This window comes from Protopterus annectens, chromosome 8.part0 (genome assembly GCF_019279795.1).
Source record: "Protopterus annectens isolate FY-2018-M chromosome 8.part0, PAN1.0, whole genome shotgun sequence".
Taxonomy (NCBI): Eukaryota; Metazoa; Chordata; order Ceratodontiformes; family Protopteridae; genus Protopterus; species Protopterus annectens.
The window spans coordinates 1,069,607,469-1,069,629,610 of NC_056741.1; the positions used below are offsets into that span (position 1 = coordinate 1,069,607,469).

At 37.8% G+C, this 22,142-nt stretch overlaps 1 protein-coding gene across 1 annotated transcript in view; it reads left to right on the plus strand.

Moving 5' to 3' along the window:
- Positions 1-22,142, plus strand: part of LOC122808402 (transmembrane protease serine 13-like) — a 373,755-nt gene that overhangs the window by 213,462 nt on the left and 138,151 nt on the right. The window contains exons 7-8 of the mRNA XM_044079367.1: positions 7,018-7,113; positions 15,132-15,274. Coding sequence (XP_043935302.1) covers positions 7,018-7,113; positions 15,132-15,274 — 239 coding nt within the window. The remainder of the gene's footprint in view (positions 1-7,017; positions 7,114-15,131; positions 15,275-22,142) is intronic.

Consider the following 22,142-nt stretch of genomic DNA (forward strand, 5'->3'; position numbering starts at 1 on the left):
GCTTCTACATTACTTAATCTGTGTAGGCAGTGCTTACCCCCGCACAAATGCACTTAAACATGCTTACTAGTGCTTACATATGCTTACTACTACTTATTTGTGCTTAAACTTGCTTACTAGTGCCTTATTCATTATGACCCTGACACGTCACATGTGCATTTCCTGGAGTACTCTAGTTCATAAATATATGTTATTTAGTGGGTTTTGCAACAAAAATATTGGTCATAACATGCTTTGCAATGTAAAATAGAATGTGCTGCACTGGGACTCAATCCAGGAATGCCTGCTCATTAGGCGAATGTTCTGCCCACTGCACTACTGCTGTGCGCTTCATTTGCATATATCTTTCTTGTTATCCTCTTCAGCCTTTTAAGCTGCTTTAACTGTAGCTAAGTGATGGGCACACCCGCACACCTACAGTTAGTTGTACTTGGATTTTTAAATAAAATAAAGGGGTTTCTTCATTTAATTTTTATGTACTGTTGCTGTTGTACACATGGGGAACTGTTGGTGGGGATATGTGGACACCTATGAGTGGTCTCGCTCATTTCTTACCACTTTCTGCTGTTCTACATTACAGGGGCATGTTTATTCTGAGAGCTCTGCTTTCAGATGCCCCCTGCACTTGTACATGCTCCGTGTAAACCTAGGAGTTCAGGCAGCACGCCTTATTAATATGCACGCTGCCATCCTGCTCCTAAATGGGTGCTTCCGTGTAGGACTAAGCTAGTCCTGCATGGAAGGTTAGTAAATTCGGGGGATAGAGTATTATGCTCAAAACTGTATTTGTGGTAAGTATCAAGAAAATCAACATAAAAATAATTGAAGAATTAGCAGGTAAAATACTGCTTCACTATAACTAATTCTCACAAATAAAACAGTAAATGCAGAATACATATTGGTTTATATGTTTATCTGTCAAGTGTATCACCGAGTGACCTTCAAGTGTCGATTGCTTGTAAATTCATGTTGAGATTGAGTTCATATCTCTCAGCTGTACAGATGTTTACAAAATGTCTAGATTTTTGCCTCTAATATTTGGTCTGTTCCTCATAAAATCTGTGGTTTTCTGGCAAATTGTGGAAGATTGATGTCACTAAATAATGACCAAATAATGACATATATTTGACTTTCAGACTTCATATGCTTCAGAAAAAGCATGCTAACACAAATCCTGTTCTTGTAGCTTTCTACATTTATAAGAACAATATTTAAAATCTGTTCCTATTTTTAGGCCTTTGCCCCCATTATTTAAGGTTTTGTCCAGATTTCTTGTGTTAAGAAGTTGAGAGGTATGACAGTTACATTACTAACAACTAAAAGCCATAGTCTGTGAGAGACCAGGCAAAGAAATGTGATCTTGGATGACGCATTTCATCTTACTCTTCCTTGGGGGAGGAAGCAGTGTCTATCAATGGTTAGGTGGTTCACTACCCCAAATGACTCCCCTAGCTCATGATGTGTTGGGCAGGGGCATTTTTACTGTGCTGAAGAATAGTAGGTATGTGGGGGAACATGCAGACTTCATCCCCTGACCAGACAGCCATGGAGAGTTTAAACAACAGCAAACACCAGATGAAAAAACGAAATACAACCAAAGGGTGATCCACAAAATTATTCTGTAGCACACTTTCTTCCTCTGACATCTCGGCCGTAGCCTTCAAGGAGTAAAAAACCATAAGAACACACACATTTTATATACCAACAATTGAAAATTGGATAATTAGCCATGGAGAGTTTGCAGGCAGCCTGGGAGCAGGCCACCCCAAGTGACCAGCAAGTTGACCTATTGCCTAACACCCAATGCTTGCCTCTAGGGGAAGGGATGGCCAAGTGTGGCTTCCCTAGCAGGAACAAATTCATCATAGGGTTTTTGTCTAGCCCAGCAGTGCCCAGCTCCCATTCTTATGGAAGAAATATGCCAAATAGATGTCAGTGGTGGAGTCATCAGGTAGGCTTCCTCAGAGGAGGGTTGGAGGTAATAAAAAAAAAGTAATGATCTACTGATGAACCTCCAGTGCCTCCATTATTTAATATAATGAAGTACAAGATCATACCCAAATAAGAAGGGTAAGTTCCCCTTGGGAAAGTCAATGGATCATGATTTTAAGTTGGAGCCATTCTCACTATAGCTTATGTCCATCTAAAAATATTATGCAATATGAATTACGTGGCTCTGTAATATAATTCCATCTTTGGAACTGGTGATTCATGCACAATTCTTATCTAACTTTGGCAATTGCAAAGTCCTTTACTTTGGACTAATAGGTGGAAACCTGGCATAACTGCAGCGGGTACAGATTTTTGTTGCAAGGTTATTGGTAGGATCACCTCAAACCTATCAAATAAGTCAACTCCAGCTGCAGGATTTGCACTGGCTACCAGTCACTACCAGGTCTGTTTTAAAGATTTGTACATTCCAGGGCTGCTATGTTATGGGCTCTGGTCATCAAAGAGAGCTGCTACAGCCTTATTCTTCAGAAAGGTTCCTCAGGAAAGCAAGTGAGAGAGACTATTGTCTGTTTCAGGGGCTTGTCTAGAAACATCTGTCAGATCGTCTTTTGCTTATATTGCTCCAGTCAGTTGTAATCGGCTGCATTTCCTAATTAGGATATCCCATTATTTTGGGTTCTGTCATGACAGATCATAACTTGAGCACATACATTTTAAGTTCTTACTCTAAAAACTTCAAAAGCCTCTTGTTAAATGTAAAGTAATGGAGTAGACTGAAATAAATGTCTTTGTGTGGGAGTGGCAAGCTCCCCTGCACTCACACATGAGCAGCAAACCTTTCAGACCCATGAACTTGTATGCATGAACACATATGATGTAGATATATATATGATTATATCATAAATTTTTGACATGTTACATGATAAAAATACAAAATATTGAATAAAACATTGCAACCCTTTATAATACTGACAACACAGTAACCAAAACCCCGAAAAATGAAGAAAATTTCCTTTTCCGATGTAACCACCATAACCCTACCAAAATTCAGTTCACATTTGTCTGAATAATGGTAGCGTTATGGAAAGTTTTTTTAGGTGAGGTGCATGGTTAGGGTTATTAGCACACACACACACACACACACACACACACACACACACACACACACACACACACACACACACACACACACACACACACACACACACACACACACACACACACACACTCACTACTAAATCTAAACCCTTACTTACTCTATCCCTAAACTTAGGTTCATAGGTAAGTACTTGGCTAGTTGCCCCGTGGACTGTTTTAATCCTAGCCAATTTCCCTTTTGGTGCCTGAATTAACCTATCCTGTTTTGTGTTAGATTGGCCAATCCCATCATATGGTCGATAGTTATATATTAACCCTAGTGAGAATAATTGAGATCATACCATAGATATGTTCAGGGGACCTATGCATGGGATAAAGGATTTGGGATCTGCCTTTGTCCATTAGTAGTACAGGGGCAGTCCTGAGGTAACGTTTCTATTACCCAGTCATAGATCTAAGTTGTGCTTAAATATGCAGGGTTAAGCTTTGTTTTGTGTGGGTGAGAAGCCTTTTCCAGAGTAGCATTATCCTTTGTGTGACCTACCTGTCTCTCCAAACCTTTCTGTTGATGTTGCAGAAGAAGTTTAGATCCCTGGGCCAGGTATTCTGATGTGTCTGACTTGCTGATGTGCAAGGTATCTCTGTGGGAGTTCCAGTTATTGCACATGCCTGGACAGATACATCTCAAAGGGGGCATTACACTGAATGATTAGTATAATGAGGGCTGAGTAAGGGGGGCAATGACATCTCTTAATCTAGTCACAATCCCTTCATTTACAAGCTGCACAACATAGAGCTTTCTTACAACAGTGGACACATGCTGGTCAAAACCTAGGTCACTGTCCACATAAGTTCCCATTCCCAAACAAATGGGTCAACTGTCAAGGGGATATTGTTAATGTGGTAGCTTTCTAGGGCAGACAACATACCAAAGATATGATGATGCCTTTTTTGGCATTTAGTTTCAGTCCATGATTCTGTCAATGGTTATTTGTTTGATACAAACCTTCTTGAAGAATGGTTTATGTAATTTTGGGATTTAATAACTGCTCCTAGCTTGTAGTCATTTGCAAACCTGGTCAGCCAGAGCACTTTGGCATTGGCTTTTTCTTCAATGAAGTAGATGCCAAACAGGCTAGGTCTCAGCATCAGGCCCTGAGGACTCCACTGGTCACTGGTCTGTTTGTGAAGGTGGTGTCCCATATTTTGATCTCCTGCATCCTATCTGTGAGCCAGTTGGCAGTACAGTGGATGATGATGTAGGTTTATTCCCAGTTTATTTAGCTTTTCTACTATTCCTGAATGAGAGAGTGTGTCAAAAGCCTTGGCTAGGTGCAGTTATGCAGTATGTAGCATTTTACCGTCATTCATTGCTTTGGTGACCTTTTCAAAGAAGTTCACCAGGTTTTGTAAGCATGACCTGTCCTTGGCAAATCCAAACTGATACAGGTACTGTGTCTGGAAGTCCACTATGACCTTATTATTTGTTCTAGGATAAATATTTCCATGGTTTTGCATATGAGGCTTGTCGGATTAATGAGTCTATAAATGTTTGGCTCTGTGGAAGGTCCTCACTTATGTGGAGGGAATGAACGTAGCTGTTCTCTATTCATTTGTTACAAAATACATATGGAAACTGAGGTTGAACAGTGTTAGTGGAGTGGCTAATTTGTGCTTTCAGGACTTACTGATTCAGTATGTTAAACTTTTGATAATGCTTTTAGGATATGGCCTTGCATGATAGCTCTAGGCGACTCGGTTTCAGATATATTTTTTGAGATAGCTGGAGAGGAGATGATGGCAAATTTTCAGCTGATTTTATTAGCCAGTATATTAGCTGTATCTTCACCCTCAGTGTAGGTAACATAATTTACAATCAGATCAGAGCATTGCTGCATCATGCTTCTAAGTTTATGAACATAACTAAAAAAAAACCTATGATTGTCTTGGCTTGGTTGGCTATTTTAGCGTCAAACTTTACTAGGGTGGATTTTACTAAGCTCTTGAGTTGTTTGCTTATTTCAGTGATTAGGGCTGGATCATTCTGGTAAATAATTTTCATACTTTGGGTCAAAATTCTTTGCCTTTTATTGTAAAGCTGGTTGATATTATGGTCCCATCAAGGGGAGTGGTTGTTTCTGGGTTTTGCCCTGCACTTTTTCTTACAGGGTACAGCTGTATCTGTGGAGCTGTTTACACACTGATATAGTGTTGTGGTGTACATTTCCGCATATTCAGTGGACTTAACTAGGTTTACTGGGGATTTGAAAATTGCAAATGTTATCACTTAAAAGTAGGTAATTTCTCTTAGAGAAAATTTTAAATGTACCTTGGGTGGAAGGGTCTTTGGTTTCAATTTTATTTCAAAGGAGATAGCTTTATGGGCAGACCTAACAAGTGACAAAGGTATGACAGGGATGGTGCATGATGCCTACAAATTAATAAGGACAAGATCTAAGATGTGGGTTCTCTAATTGATCCAGGGCATTTGCTCTGGCAAAATCCAGGAATCTCTGCTTTAGTGAACTAGTGAACTAGTAGTGGTGTAGGTTTGCCAGGCTATAACTGGATAGTTTAAATCACCTAGGAAATGGTATTAGGTTTAATAGTAAGTGATTCAAGTTCCTATAGATATATATTGTAGTTTGCTGGGATCATAGACCTTTCAGATGGTTATTTGGACATAAAGAAGCTCTAGTGCATCATGCTGCTTTACTAGTCTTAATGTGATTCCCTTCTAAATGAATTGAGACACCTCCATCTTTTTTTCTCTCCTGCAACAGAGATCTATGACCTCCAGCATGAGAAGGGCTTATAGGGAGTGGAGTTTCTTTTTAGATTCCTAATGTTGATCAGGAACACCTTTATATTTTCTTTTGCTTGCTTTATTATGTTGCTAGGTTTATTATGTTAACATTGCACAAAAAAGGCACTATGGGGGTGAACAATGTCTTTGCCAATAATTAATGCACTAAGGGGCATAGATGTAGGCTATCCCTGGTGAATCAACGTGGTCTGTCAGTCATATCTTCCCAGGCTGACAAATATTTGTCCCCTTCAAATGACACCAAAAACTTAGCCAATTATTGATGTCAAGTATATTTTGCTCATATTGCAGCATTACCCTTGGAGAAGGTAAAATGCTGCTCAGTGCTAGGCTCATATATGCCCGAGACACATAGCTTTAGACCTCCATCTTTTATTTCTTCATATAGTACAGGCAGGTACAAATCAAGTCATTGACACTCATATGTTCTATGACAAAGTTCTACCAGTACTTGTTGAAGGCATTGAGTGCATGTGTGATCTAATGGGTCCTGGCAACAGGCCAGCAACTAACAATCACTCTTTCCTTGCTTAGCCTGGCAGGAGGTACATCTGTATGTCTTACAATGGAGTTACCTATAACTAGAATGTTTGGCTTGCTGCCTTACGGGTTCAGCATCCATGACTCTGGAAGTCCTTATGCTATGTGAGGTGATAGGCTTAACTTGCTGTGTGTTTTGTGCCCATGTTCTGTTTTGAAGGTCTTTGAGGTTTAAGCAAGTTAATCTTTAGAACATCAGCATATGATGGCTTATGTGTATTGTGATTGCCTTGGTGAGATGTGGTGTGAGGTGTACTGCTGACAGTTTTGATTTATGAGTGTGCTATATCCTCATAGCTTTCTGAGAGGCATCCTAAGTTTGTCCCATATTCCAAAGGCATGCTGCATGTGACCTGGGGATCTTCCAAGCTGTCTGTAGGTGTACACCTAGTTTCCATTCCTTGGGATTGATGAGTGCTGGATTAGAAAATAACTACCCAATAGCCCTGAATTGGATAACAAGGATAATCAGAAAATGAATGAGTGAAAAACTGAAGCAACAAAAATAATACAATGTAAAAAAATATATACCTTGCAGTTCCTACAAATCTGTACTTCAAAAATTCTATCTGGTTGTAAATATGAATTTTCTGTTGCAGATAAAATTAAACCAGTATGTCTCCCAGCATATGGTCAGCAGTTCTACTCTGCTTCTGACTGCTGGATCACTGGATGGGGTTATACAACTGAAGGTGGTAAGTTTTCACATTTGTATTGTTTGGCTCTTTGTTCTAATACTCATAATCAGTACTGACCTCATGAAATTTACAAACAGACTGTGTTATCCCATGACATATTCTACTACCCTTCCTTTTTGGCTAGAAGTGGCAGATACATAATCTCCTGTTAGTCATACATTCTCCTTTAAATACAAGCACCCAAGTCATGTGATCTGGGGAGTGGTGATACAGACTGAGTTGTAGTGGTGATGGTGTTGGTGCAAGAGTCCAAATTTCTCTGGATCCAATATAATATGTCCTCCAAATCTACTGTTGCAGTTATACTTTGTAAGTTGGCAACTAAAATGCAACCTGTATATTTAAGTTACATACAAAGCTACAGAAATGGGATAAACAAGAAAGATAATTTGTGGAATGGTAGAATGGCATGACATTTGGATTATGAGAACTGACTAATGAAATATGCCAGTCAAGATCTTAATTTCTTGAAACTAGTAAAGAAGGCGTTATATTTATCTTTTAGTTCAGTGTCTATCGGTTAGTGTTCAGGAGAGGTACAATGATTAAAAACTTGTTGGAAGACAATGTAAGAGCTTTATGCCCAATACGGTGTTCTAGGCACTAAGAAATGTGGCTTTTGTGCACATTGTAATTTCATTATCAACACTGATAAGATCAAGATCAATCACACAACCATCAGATCATATGGGAGGTTTTCTTGTAACACACAGGGGGTAGTTTATGCTGCCCTGTGTACAGAATGTAGGGGTTTCTACATTGGAAAAACCAAGAGGAGGTTCAAAGAAAGAATTTATGAACATGTTAGGGACAGCAGAAACCATAACCCCAATATAGTGCTTTATTTAAACACGTAGAAAAATATCCTACACATGATTTCAATTTTTTGGTGATTGAAAGGGTACCCCAAGATCCTCGGGGTGGACCATGGGAAGATCTACTTGAATTCAATGAGTTATGTTGGCAAGTGAGACTTAATGCCCATGTATATCCTGGTCTTAATGACTGCCTCTGTTTAAGTAGTTTTTTTTTAAAACTGCATTCCTATATGGTTTAGCAGTTTTGGGTTTTTTTTTTTTGTTTTCATTTTTGATTTTACTTTTTTGAGGGAATTATATGTTTAAAATGTTTTGTGGTACATAAGTCAGTTTTGATTTTTTTGTCTTTTAGATGAATGTTCAAGTGATTTTTGTAGTCTTTATAAGTAAGTAATTTTAATTGACTTTTTTTATTTATTGAGTGTGTTTTTTTTATTGGTCAAACCAGTCAGATGATGTTCTCAGAATATTATTTAAATGTGATTAATATGGTGTGTTAATTATTCTGAAGAAGTCAACTGATACAGTCTGATGAAAGTGCTAAAGAATAAACAACGTTCAAGTTTTGAGGAGGTCTTTTTCCCTGGGTTTGTTTTTTTGGACTTGTATTTGTTCTTGGTTCTTGGTCTTTTGTGTAGTTCAGTGTCTATTTTAAGATCATATTCAACTTTGACCTTAATATTAGTACCCTTAAACTATTTTATAATTTGCTTAAGTAAACTGTTTTATATTACCATATTGGTATTCCATCATAAGATATATTTTTTTACATTTCTCTGCATATTTGGTGTGGAAACAGACTGCCATATAAATACAGTCATTTAGGTGGAAGTAGATGTTAGAGGAATATGTGGCAGCTTTGGTAGTGTGATTTATCAAAGGCAGGTGGATCATCTAATAGTCTCTAAACACAGGTATTTAGCAGGAGAAATATCACCGGTTTTAAAGGATTTATGGTCATGGTTAAAGACCATGGATTTGTGGACTGATTTGGTAATGGAAGATGATACACAGTGAGGTATACAAGAAGGACCCATATTTGTAAAGACAAGCTCAAGAATATTGGGGCCCCTAATTAAATGTTTAATTATTGTACAATGAAGTTTGTCTTTGTAATATCAAAGAAGCATTGGAGTTCCTACTATTAGCAGTGTAGGTTAGCACAGTTTATAGATGAAAAGTTGAAGTCCCCCCAGCATAAATGTGTTGAGGATAGTGGGGAGTTCAACTAAGGCATTAAGAAAAGGACCATGTTCAGTAGGGGTGAATGGAGGGTAATCTATATTTAGCTAGCTATGGAATTGTGATTAATTGTGTTTATAGAAATTTACATATCTAAAAGTTCAAATTTGGGGTCCTGATGACTCAGTCAGAAGGTGACTGTATCCTTGACAAATGCTGATGCACCACAGCAATTGGCTGAAGACATGATTGGCAGTACACTCAGAAACAGAGGGAATGCGTTCATTGTTTTCATTGCTTTGAAATCACAGGTCCAAACAACATACATGACTTGTGTTCAAAGCATCAGCTTTGTTCATTTTGTTTGTAGGGACTCCTTGTACTGAGTAAATAAGTTAAATGTGTCGATGTGTTCCACTTTACTAGGTTTGACACTTTAATAGAGCACCTTTAATAATAGCAATACAAGAGCAGAGCTTCTGGAAAATAGTCCCAGAAAACTGAAATAATATACAAGGAAGTTTCAAAACTGATGATGACTGTTCCACCATAGAAGTAAATTAACAGACTACATGAGGTACAGGGAAAATATCTCCGTTTCAGAGATGATGGCAAAAGCAAACACAAGGGTGGCATAAGTTTCAGTACTTGATAGCTATTCATTCCTATGTTGTCAGCGATAGAATGATCACATGACATTGAACAAGCCCTTTTCCATTATCTTTCCATGTCCTATCACCATCAGTCTAGTCTAATAACATATTACATTGATTTTAAGTAATGTTTCCAAGGAAAATTGTTTCAAACCAAACTTCTTGCATGTTCATCTTTTATAATACAACCTTATAAACTCTACTTGACCAGAACTTTTATGTTGAGTCATGGCAACCTGTGAAATGTAAAACTATAAATATTGCAAATAATTAATGGTTTTATATGCAATGCCTTTCAAAATTAATATCAAAGTTTGCACTAAAATATTTGTCTGTTATAATTAATGACAATTGATAAACTATGTAATTGTGAAATGATTGATCTGGCATATTTACTATGAATGCTTCTAAATGTAAAGCTGTGAGCATTGTACTTTGTTGGCCATTCCTTCTACCTGGTAAACTAACTAATTAATTAATTAATTATGGATAGAACTCGGATAAAGAAGAAGACAAAGGCACAGTGTGTCCAATAAAAAGCCAAATGCACAGAGTATCAGCTACATAGATAAGTAATACATAAGTTTACTACAGATTACTTACTTTAGCTTTAATCAATATTTTGCAAATCTCACGTGATCATACTTGTTTTACCGTGTATGACCAAAACCTTCAAATCATTTAAACAAAGTTCAACAACTGAATTTTGTTACCTTTTGAATTAATCTGTATTTAAATTTTCTTTCAGATAAGCAAGTGTATGAATACGATTTCCAGTCTCATAGAAAAGTACACATTACTGAGCAAAAACGGCACTGAAAGATATTCAAACTTAGTCCAACAGAGTCTATCAGAAAGACAGTTGCATGCCTCCAGCATCTTTTTCTGCATAACTGTCAGTCCTTGGCTATCTCCGTACTCAGGATACCATTGTGTTTTGGAAGTCCTTTAGACTTTATTCAAGACTGGGTGTATGCGGGGTCCTTTTGTATGTCTGCCAAAAACATGTGTTCCATGTTTTCCAGGACCTACTCCTGACTAGTTAATGTTATTACTAGATGCACCATTAACTACATCTTGGACTTCAATTTACTTTTGGAAAACTTTTCTGTGGACAACACTGCTAGGAAACTAGAAGACAGGCTTCACATACTCCACATGCAATAATGCATTCAGTCAGACATTTTCTCTGCAGACCAGTGCCTGCTCTAGTCTTCTACATAACACCCTCAATCTCTGGCATGTTAGCCTGATTTACACTAACTTCTGTATATTTTCCAGAAAACAAAAGTAAAGTTGTTAGTGTTAATAAACCATTTTTTCACAGTTGTACATAATATACTCTGTAGTGCGTGGAGCACCACAATTATGCATACCTCTCAAGTGTACCCTTACGAGAGGGAACGCATTCATTTGGTCTCAATTATGCACCAAAAATCATGAAAAAGACAGCTTAGTTGAGTACCTTTCTCATATCAGAAAGACTTGTTAAGCACCCGGAAGCATTATAAAGATCAGGGCTCACACTGGGAATAGACAGTAAACAGCACTGGTTGACAAATAACAGCAGCAGAAGCTAAACTAGCTTTAAAAGTGGTTTGATACATCTCTCTGCCATACTTATAAAGCAAAATGTATGTCAGAAAATAGTCTAGAATAGCTTCTAAATCAGATCATTCTTTAAATGGACACTGTTTCTGCTTGCTGTTTACTTGGCACCACTAAAGTGCTTTACTAGCTTTCAAAGCTTTAACACCTGGGAAAACCCTTTTTATACCTACTATTGTCGCTTTTTCTTTTTTTCTGTAACTGGTAGCACATGGAGCAGGTATAACTCCATTTTCTGCAAAAAAATCTTTTCAGGTCTCATTGATCATAATCCTTAGTATATATTTTGACATGGATAGCAGAATTCACCTGTTAAGCTTTCTCTTGCAAGGTGAATTTCTTGGCATCTATGTCTTGAACATACAGTAACTTACGATCAGATATCCAATCATAAGCTTTTGTATTATAAACATTTCTAAATAGAATCACTGTTAAATCCCATGTATATATACATGGGTTCAAAATGGTCATAAGGTGAAACTGACTGTGCCATCTTGATTTTTGCCAGTGATCCAAGGAGATTTGACACTTCAACTATTTGCCAGTTTAGAAGTTTATGAGTTACTCAGATCAGTACTGCAGGGTTTTCTGTTCAGACCACAGCAAATGGTTTATATTAAATACACTACAGAGTAATGTATACTACTCACTGCAGGTGCAAATGCAACAGCTAAACTGAATATCTGTATCAGCTTCAGCTAGACTGTATTGCTTGTCAAGTTCACAGTTACCATCAGACTTCAATATCATGATATGAATGAATAACTCTCTCCAGTTTTTCTTAGTTATAAATTGTTTTATCAACGCAGACAGTAAAGTGGTAATTGTAAACTGAATTCTTGTACAGCAATGCAGTGCACATAATTTTGTCATTCAGAATGCACTAAACCACTCCTGAATATTTCATGTCAACAGAATTCAATATTAAGCAAACAGTATGAAGTGTAAAGTATGCAAAAAATCTACAAAATATTGGGCAAGATGGATATGGCATCAGAATGTTGCAAAATGTATGGCAATGCAATTGTGATAGAAAATATTGTTGGAAAGACTGAAAAGAAGAATGTTTTGTCAGAAAAAAGTCTATAGGAAATGTACTTTGCTAAATAGGATTAATATACTTATGACTGTTTTAAGATCAGACCAGGGCTGATGACATAGGAAAGCAAGATCTACAATGTTGAGAGAGAGTTACACAGTTAAATTATCTTCTGTACTGAGGTGAAGCTCCATAGGTACTAGTAGAGGCATGTGGTGTCTGGTGTGTGTGTGTGTGTGTGTGTGTGTGTGTGTGTGTGTGTGTGTGTGTGTGTGTGTGTGTGTGTGTGTGTGTGTGTGTGTGGCCCAACTCCATTTCACCTATCTCTGCCCATGCAGTGGCTCTGTGCACATCCACTGTGCGTCAAAGCTGTAAGCTGTCCTAGAGGGTAGTGAGGATCAGGAGGTTCCTCATGGGGTAGTGGGGATTTCATGAGGTAGTGGGGATTGGTAGGTTCCTCACAGGAGGTAGTGGGGATTGGGAGGTTCCCTATGGGGGGGGGTAGTGGGGATTGGGAGGTTCACCAGTAGATAGGTGCAACAGCAGCCACAGTGCTGCAGGAGTTGTATTGAACCTTGGCAGTAAATCAAGAGTTGAATTTGAGGATGAAACCCTCAGTTATTCAGGCAGCCTCAGGCAGCCTGTTTGTCATCCTCAACTATGGTCTTGAAGTTTGCATAGTGACTGAAAGAATGAGATGACCGAGACAAGAAACAGAAATGAGTTTCATTAATAAGGCTACTGGGCTTACTGTACTGGACAGAGTGATGAGTCTGTCATCCTGGGAAGATCATGCAATAGAGCCGGTGCACTACAGAGTTGAAAGGAACCAGTTGAGGGGGGTTGGCACCTATCTAGGATGTTCCCTGGGTGCCTCCTATGTGAAGTGCACTAAGCATGATGACCCAGTACTTGGAGGACCCAGAGGAGATACATGCCATGCTGGAAAGATTATATAGCTTGGCTGGTATGTAAATATCTTGGCATATTTCAGTAGCTGGAAACTTCTTTCTCAGGGAAAGGAACATTTGATTGGCCCAGCTCAGCTTGCTACCACTGTAACCCTCAACAGGGAAAACAGTTTAGGAAGTTAATAGATGGATGGATGGATGGATGGATGGATGGATGGATGGATGAATAGCTGGATGGACAGTACTAAGGCTCATACCAAGAACCTTGTTACAAGAAATGTATTATACTGAGGTTCTTATCTATGAACCGCACTTCTAAAACTACTCTATCAGAAAGATGGCAGACAGAAAATTCATACTGCCACAGTGATGATGGGTTACCACCTGTCTGTCTTTAAGCAGCGAAGTATTTGCTAAGTTTTCTTTAGCAGTTGCATAAAACAATTATTTTGCATCTGAAACAACTACATTTTATATGAAACAGCATAAGCGACTCAAATGCTGTAAGAATAAGCTTTCATTTTGGCAAAAAAAGTGATGTTCATTCCTTTACATTGATTGTAGATATTGTTTACCCTGCAAAATTTCAGGTTTCTACAGAAAATGTGCCACTTTTGGCATTTGAAAAGGTGACAAGCCTACAGTGATGGTAAGTACTAAAGAAATATATGTAAAATAAGAGTTCAAAACCTTCAGAATATATACTGACCTGTCTCTCCTACACTCTCCTACACACACACACACACACACACACACACACACACACACACACACACACACACACACACACACACACACACACAGCATAATACTCACAAGAGCAACAAACCACTGTGTTGTGCATTATACAAGCAAAGTTACTACTGGTGGCATTGCACATCACAGTGGGTTATTTATTTATTTTTTATTTATTTAACGTTTGTTAACCGGGAAAGTCCAACTTGGAATGAGCCAATTTTCAGCAGAGGCCTGGGGAGAAATGCTAACATGGGAGGAAACCGGAGCACCCAGAGGAAGCCCATACAAACGCAGGGAGGACATGCAGACTCCGCACAGAAGGCACCCAACCAAAAATCAAACCAGAGAACCTCTTGCTGTGAGGTGACAATGCAACCACTGCACCACTGTGCCATCCATATCTGATATCCTTCTGTAGGGGGAGCTATTTGATTCAAGCAGAACATCCCTGTTTAATTATTCTAGCACCCAGGTTGCATAGTTCCACAAAATGGGTAACAACATCTAGTAAAATCACTTGTTTCCTTTTGTCCAGGGGTTTGCAACCTCTATGTTGGCATTAAGATGTGTGTGGCATGTTTGTGTTACTTTTGTTAGGGTACTAAGCTATATCTGTTGTACAGTTTTTCCATCCTGTATCTGTTTGTATGGTTATTGTGTACTGTCTATTAATTTTTTAATTTTTTACTTTTAAGGCTGTAGATTTTCAGTGATTGTCAACTAAAATGTATTTGTTTCACTATCATTTGATTTGGTAAGATATGCTTTTGTGACGTACTTAAGATGCTTTTTTCACTGTACACATTCATATACTCACATAGACAAACACACACACAGATATCAAACAAGAAATTAATATAGAAGGGAACATCAAACAAGAAATGAATATAGAAGGGAATAGCCTTTTAGCTTCTGCTGAAAAGACACACATTATTATGTATATTTTTATTTTTCTGAGATTTATTTTTTCAGTTTCACTTAGCTTTTTATGACCACCACGCTGTCTTTTGTTTGCATTCATGTATCTGCATTTTGACTGTTAATTGCAATTTATGACTTGTTTCAGGAACAATTTCTTCACTTTTGAGAGAGGCCAAGGTCCAGCTTATAGACAGCATAGTATGTCGTCAACCAGATGTCTATGGTAATTACATTACGAATCGCATGTTCTGTGCTGGTTCCATGAATGGGAAACTAGATTCTTGTCAGGTTAGTAGCAATATAACTTAAAGTAAATGATACATTCTCCACATTTGTTTTTGGTGCCCTTGTACCACCCACCAAGTATAGTATCCCAGGGCCTCTCCTCAATCTCAACAGTATGGCACAGAATAGGTGGGGGACTCAGCTTCCAGATGTGACGGTCAGGGCAAAAGCCCTTTAAGCTTTGGAAAATTGTCAGGGTATATGTCTTACTTTGGGGGGTAATGAATTAGCATAATATTTGCATATTCGTCAGCCCATGGCTCCTCCTATTTCCAATAGGTTTGTGGGAGAATCATAGTCAGACAAAAAAGAATACTAACACAAACAGTCCAAAATATACAACACATGCACCATTTATGTTGTGAAGCAAATCTAACCTCCATTACATTTTTAAACTCTTGTGTATATTACTACACTACCTTTATATTTAACAGACAAACAAAAGTACATATGGATACACACACACACACACACACACACACACACACACACACACACACACACACACACACACACACCCTCCCTGTGATCCCTTATTACGATTATATGCTCAGGCATTGATGTTTTGAAACACTGCACATTAGACCATGGAACTGAGAAATCATAGCAAATTACTTGCTAACTTTGGCTCCTTCAACAAAAAATATGGAAATAGCAGCTGAGTTTTCATCCCTTATATTTTCACCAAAGTAGCACTCACAGGCAAGAAACAGGATACTTTTCTAGAACAGATTGCCATAACATATTAGGAATGAGTAATTCAGAAAATGTTGGAGTATTTTCAGTTATTTTTTTACTAAAATGTATTTGCTTCACTGTTTGATTTGTTTTGAAATGGAAATATTTATTCATACATCATTATCCAATACTCATTTTATTTGACTTGCTTTAAAGTATTACCAGTGTTTAATCCTGACTATGTATATATATATATATATATATATATATATATATATATATATATATATATAGAGAGAGAGAGAGAGAGAGAGTCAATAAGCAAAATGGACTATGAAATTAAAAGAAACATTTTAAAATGTGCACCCAGTGCCCTAGCAATGATGGGGCAAATGGAACACCTACACCTGATGCTAATTTCTATAGGGCACAGAATGAACATTACAAACAAAAGTTTGACAGTTTCCTAGCTGTCATTAAGTTATTATAACCACTTGCAAACATCTTGTAAACTGTCAGTTTTTTTAAAGGTAATGGACAAGCTATCTACCTTTAAAATGAGAACAGTTCAACAATTTGATAGTTTAAAACTATCTATAAGTGATTACCATAGCTTAAAAATAGCTTTTAAATTTTAAAACATTTTCTTAATATATTGAGTTACTGGGTTACTTTTCTTTGCCACCTTAAGAGAAAGTCTGGCAGTTTACATACTATCATTAAACAACTGCAATTGCTTACACACAATGAGAGGAAATGGGTGTGCTGCCCAGGTGCCAAATACCCTTTCTACAGTTACAGCCTTAAGAGTGGACAGCACAAGAAGTCATAAAAAAATATATCAATACCAACAGAGTGAACATAAAGATGATTTGGCACAGAGGATTAAGACTAGAAGTGATTCATGAGCTGTTTCCTGTGATCACTGGTTTGATTCCCTCAGTCTCAGTGTGCCTAACTGTCTGACTCCGAGCAAGTTATTCAACTCAACAGTGCTGCTAGGATGAGCCTTAGTGTTCTACCCAGTTAGCAAATACAAATAGAAAAAGAGTTCCTTGTTTCCATCAGCATCTTCAAGCAGTACATTTTTGAGGTACCCCCCCTGCATAATTTATTTAATATCTGTGTCTACAGCAGAGTTGTAGCTAGCTATCCTGGCACCCTATGCCATTACCAAATCTGGTACTACTCCTCAACTTTACACTGAGGAGAAAAAAAACAGCAGTGCTGACCAAACATGCAGTACTGGCATTCATTTCAGAATGCCAATACTGCACTAGACCACACACACAGAATGTTGAAGTGCTTCAGACCCTACCACAAATGCAGCATTGCCAATGCAGATGACGTCCCTGTATACCTCGCACTTAGTTCAGCTACCCCTAGCTCTTCACCCTAGCTACACCGCTGGGCTGCAGGAAAAAAGAAGCAGTTCATTTAAGTGTGATGTTCAGAACTGCATGCTATTTACCTGACAGAATCATATCAAGTTCATATGCAGATGAGAAGCTTAACCTTCTGTGTCATAGGGAAAGTTTGGGGAATGCTAAATCCTTTGGTGGAGTCCATTGTAGAAAAAATATACAGCCTGCATTTTATGTGTAGTGCAAATATTTCCTCACAATGAAAAAGTCCTTTTAAATTTGTGGTATATGCATTGCAGACCCAAAAACTAACTGTCTTTTTAAATACATTGTGCTGGCAAATTGCAGGCATGGGTTTGAATCCCATCAGCTACAATCTGCAGTTTATTTGACCTAAACAGGCCAAACTTTATTGAAACAATAAAAGATTCACAACAACAGATCCAAACACAATCAAATATGCTAACTATCTTAATACCATAAGTTCAATTTCTTCTCAACCCAGAAATATAGAAACAACCTATCAATAAGTTCTGTAAGGATCTCTCCTATGTTATTGTCCACATTTCTTTTAAGTAGTATGACTGGGATATCTAGTGCCTTCATCAAGTCCATTATATCACTGATCTAGTGTTTGCAAAGGCATGCTTACTCTCAGAAGTTACTGAAGAAGAGCTTTAAAATGATGTCAGTAACATCTATAAGTGGTTTATATACAACAGCTTTTAGTCAGTATGAGTAAAGTCAAATTCTTGATCTTTGATAACTACTCAAACAAACTTTCAGAAAAATGTAACACCCTCAGAAGAGAGAATCCAGTAACTGTAATAGTAATGATCCAGAAATATCCAGAACTCTGGTCTGATGATTTACTGTCTTTCAAAACTCACATGGATCGCCTCCATTCTAAGATAATGATGAAACATGACACTTCCATAAAAATAAATTGTTTTCAGGAAATAAACATTAGAGCTACATAATGTAAAGTGTGTTCCTGCCAAAGCTGGAGTGTGGGTCATACACTTCTTTATGCCATCTATTCCTCCAATACATTAATTTGCAAATTCTACTGAATAAAACATGTTGGTTCACCACCTTTGCCACAGAAAGGATCAGCACTGTTCCCTCCTATAAAGAGTATGTTACCTGACCATAAAAAAGGAAGTGCTAAACTAACGCATAGGCTGTTGCTGACATATTGCATGATCTTAATGACTGCCCTCACCTCAGTTGACTGTCTCTTAAAATGACTCGTAGAGCCCAGTACTGTACTGACAAGTGCCACATAATCTCATCATCTTCTACATCACACATTACACAGCTGACATGGTTTTCTGATCCCTGACTCAAGCCCAATAAAATACTATGCTCACTGAGGGCAAAGACATCTCTCTATTAGCTGAGGTCATCATCAGTGTGATACAGTTCATGACAATATCATCGTGATTCTGGCAGAATATATGTCAAAGTATAGATCTAGACAGGTATACACCATGTACACTATGTTGTACACCTTTTAAAATATGTATCTATTTTGTGCAAAGATATGTGTCAGAATTTTTTTTTAATTTGCCATATTTGTCATTGCTTGTGGTTATAGATGGTGGCTTTATTTTCAAATAAAAGTTTTGGTTGTTCCTGAGTCAGCAAATTGTTGTTAAAACACTGTTTTAAATAGGATTTATCCTAATGGCAACTCTCGAGAGGGAAATCCCATTGAAAATAGTTCAAAAATGCTTTCATAATGTTGCCTTTTCTGGCCCTCATTTACTTCAAACAGGGCATTTAGCTGGTGCAGTAAGAATTTTTAGTAATGATCTACAGTCACCTTATTATCAGAGACTTCTCTTAGCTGAAGTTTCAACTAAATGCTGCCCCTCAATGATGCATGGGTGTATAATTCACCAATGGAATGTTGCAAGAATTCCCTTGCACTAATTGCCAGTTTTGATGTTTTGTTTATTTACACTTTCATTGATAACACTGCTCAGGAATTTCAACATTACCACAGCCTGAATGCTCCACCCGCATTCCTTCCTTTTATATTACAGATAAGGGATGTTTAAGGATATTTGATGTTATCTGTAACTTGCACAAATAAGGTAGTCACACAAATAGCTATGATGACATTAAATATTTTGCAACAAGGAACTTATTCGAGCATTTGTTTTTCAAATAAATACATTACCGTAATATATATATATATATATATATATATATATATATATATATATATGTATATGGGTCTTGGTCTTATGATCGAAAGTACATTTCATCGAAACGTATATAAGATCTCACTTTCACTGAAAGGTAAGTAAGCAAACAGTTGTTTCCATGTAGATTTAATTGTAAATTGTACAACTAAGCAAACTGTTGCTTAGATTGCAGTACAGCAGGGATAAGGTAATATTCCGTTTACCACACTGTAGTGCGATCTCAGAGTTAAAATATTAAAGTAGGGAGGGTGGGGGGCTTACCCTTCTGCATAAACATGAGTACTGTTTTATTTTTTTAGTTTTTTTGGCGTGTTTTTTTTTCTTGCAAAAGTGCATTTTCGATAAAATGCACTTTCTTGAAAGTGAGTTTGTTGTACATTTCAATGAAATGTACTTTTGATTTATCAAAATCGATCCATATATATATATATATATATATATATATATATATATATATGTAAATATATATATATATATATATATATATATATATATATATATATATATGGGTTCTGTGCATAGATGAGGTAACAAGAAAGAGAAATTATGGATTGTTACCCTTATATTGGGGAAAAAAGATGTAACTACTGTTGAAACTGCCCCTTTACATAATGATAAACAATCCAAATTTATTTCTAGTTTTTGTTACTACTTTTACTGCTGAGTATGCACTTATTAGAAGCATCATATATAAAAACTGGAGTATTATCAAAGAGGATGTTACTCTTAGGCAAATAGTGCAACAAAAAACAAAAACAGTAGTAAGGAGAGTTAGTAAACGAAAACCCATTTTACAATATAAAGAACTGCATGTACACAGCAAAGTAATGTGAATGAGAAAATGTGAGGCATGCACGATTTGTAAACTAATTTTAGTTTGTTACAGTTTTGATATTCAGGGTATCAAATAAAATTTGAAAGGTACATATAATTGTAATTCAAAAGGGGTAGTATACTTTGCTTTATGCCAGTTATGCATGGCATATTATGTTGGTAAAACTGAAAGATCTGTTAGGGGTAGAATTTGTGAACGTGAATATGTTGTCAAGAAGCAGAAAACCACTAATGCACTAGCCAAGTATGCCATGTCCTATGAGGGCCACAACTTTAAGTTCATAGGTTGGTACTAGGGCCTATACAAGCCTAGCCATAACAATTCCCTGGCTATTTCTTCCCACAATATTTACTTCCCTTGACCCCTGACGTGATCCCCAGGGTGAATTTATCTCCCATCCAATCATCAAGGTTCCTTTTGAAGAGTGCCAAAGAGGCTCTCTGCTTGACATGTATGGGCAGTCTATTCCAGAGTCTGTGGGTAAGGAACCTATCCCTCCAGCGTGTTTTGTTCATTGTGATGACAAGGTTTAGATCCCTCGAGTGTGTAGCTCTGAGGGATTGGGATTTCTTTAAGTGTAGCATGTCCAACAGCTCTGGGTTTGACATTGCCTTGTATGTTAAGCAGAGATCACCTCTAAGTTGACGATATGCGACAGAGTATAGCTGGAGTTTTTTTAGATGGTCAGCATAGGGCATCTGCTTTAGGCCTGTGATTCTTTTAGTGAGGTATTTCTGCGGCCTTTCCAGTTGTTGCAGATGTCTTGAGAGGTACATACCAAATGAGGCGTTGTATTCTATAATGGCTCTATTGAGGGATGAGTACAGTGGGACACCATTACCTCCTTTTTTCTGGATGAAAATCCCTTAGTGATGAGGTGTGCCACATAGAAGGATTTCCTGACTGTTGTGGCAATGTGGTTATCGAAGTTAAGGCCACTGTCCACCTGTGTCCCTAAGTTTCTTATCACACTTTTAGTGTTTAGTGTACTGCCACCTATGTGGTAATTCATTGGTACATGTTTTTCCCAAAGAGGATAACTATACATTTCTTGGCATTGAGCTTGAGCCCGTGGCTCTGGCACCAAGCATCTGTTTCTGTAAGGCCCTTTTGTACAATATCCACATCATTTGGGGATTCAGTAATGTCACCCAGTTTGCAGTCATCTGTGAACTTTGTTAGCCAGAGTCCCTTAATGTTGGCCTATACTTCAGAGAAGTAGATGCCAAACAAGAGCGGTCCCAGGACTGAATCCTGAGGTACACCACTTGTCATTTGTCTGGAGCTGGATTTGGAGTTGACTACTTTTACAGTGTGGGTTCTGTCAGTAAGCCAGTTGGCAACCCATCAAGTGATGTAGGGATTTATGCCCAGCTTAGTAAGTTTATCTATGATTCCAGAGTGGTGGATGGTGCTGAAGGTCTTAGCGGGGTCCAAGTAAGGCTGTGTGGACCGCCTTACCCTCATCCACAGCTCTGGAAACTGATTTGAAGAAGTCAGTCAGGTTCAGGAGACAAGATCGGCCCTTCACAAACCCAAACTGGATGGAGTCCAGTGTTTGAAGGTTGCCAATGTCATTTATAAGTTCCATGATAATACATTCCATGGCCTTGCAGATCAGGCTCATCAGACTGATGGGGCAGTAGTTCCCAGGATCCAAGGTGGATCCCCCCTTGTGGAGTGGGATAACTGTAGCTGTGCTCCACTCAGTGGGCACAAAGCCTGAGGTGAAGCTATGATTAAACATGATACTTAGGTGAGGTGCCAGTTCATTTCGT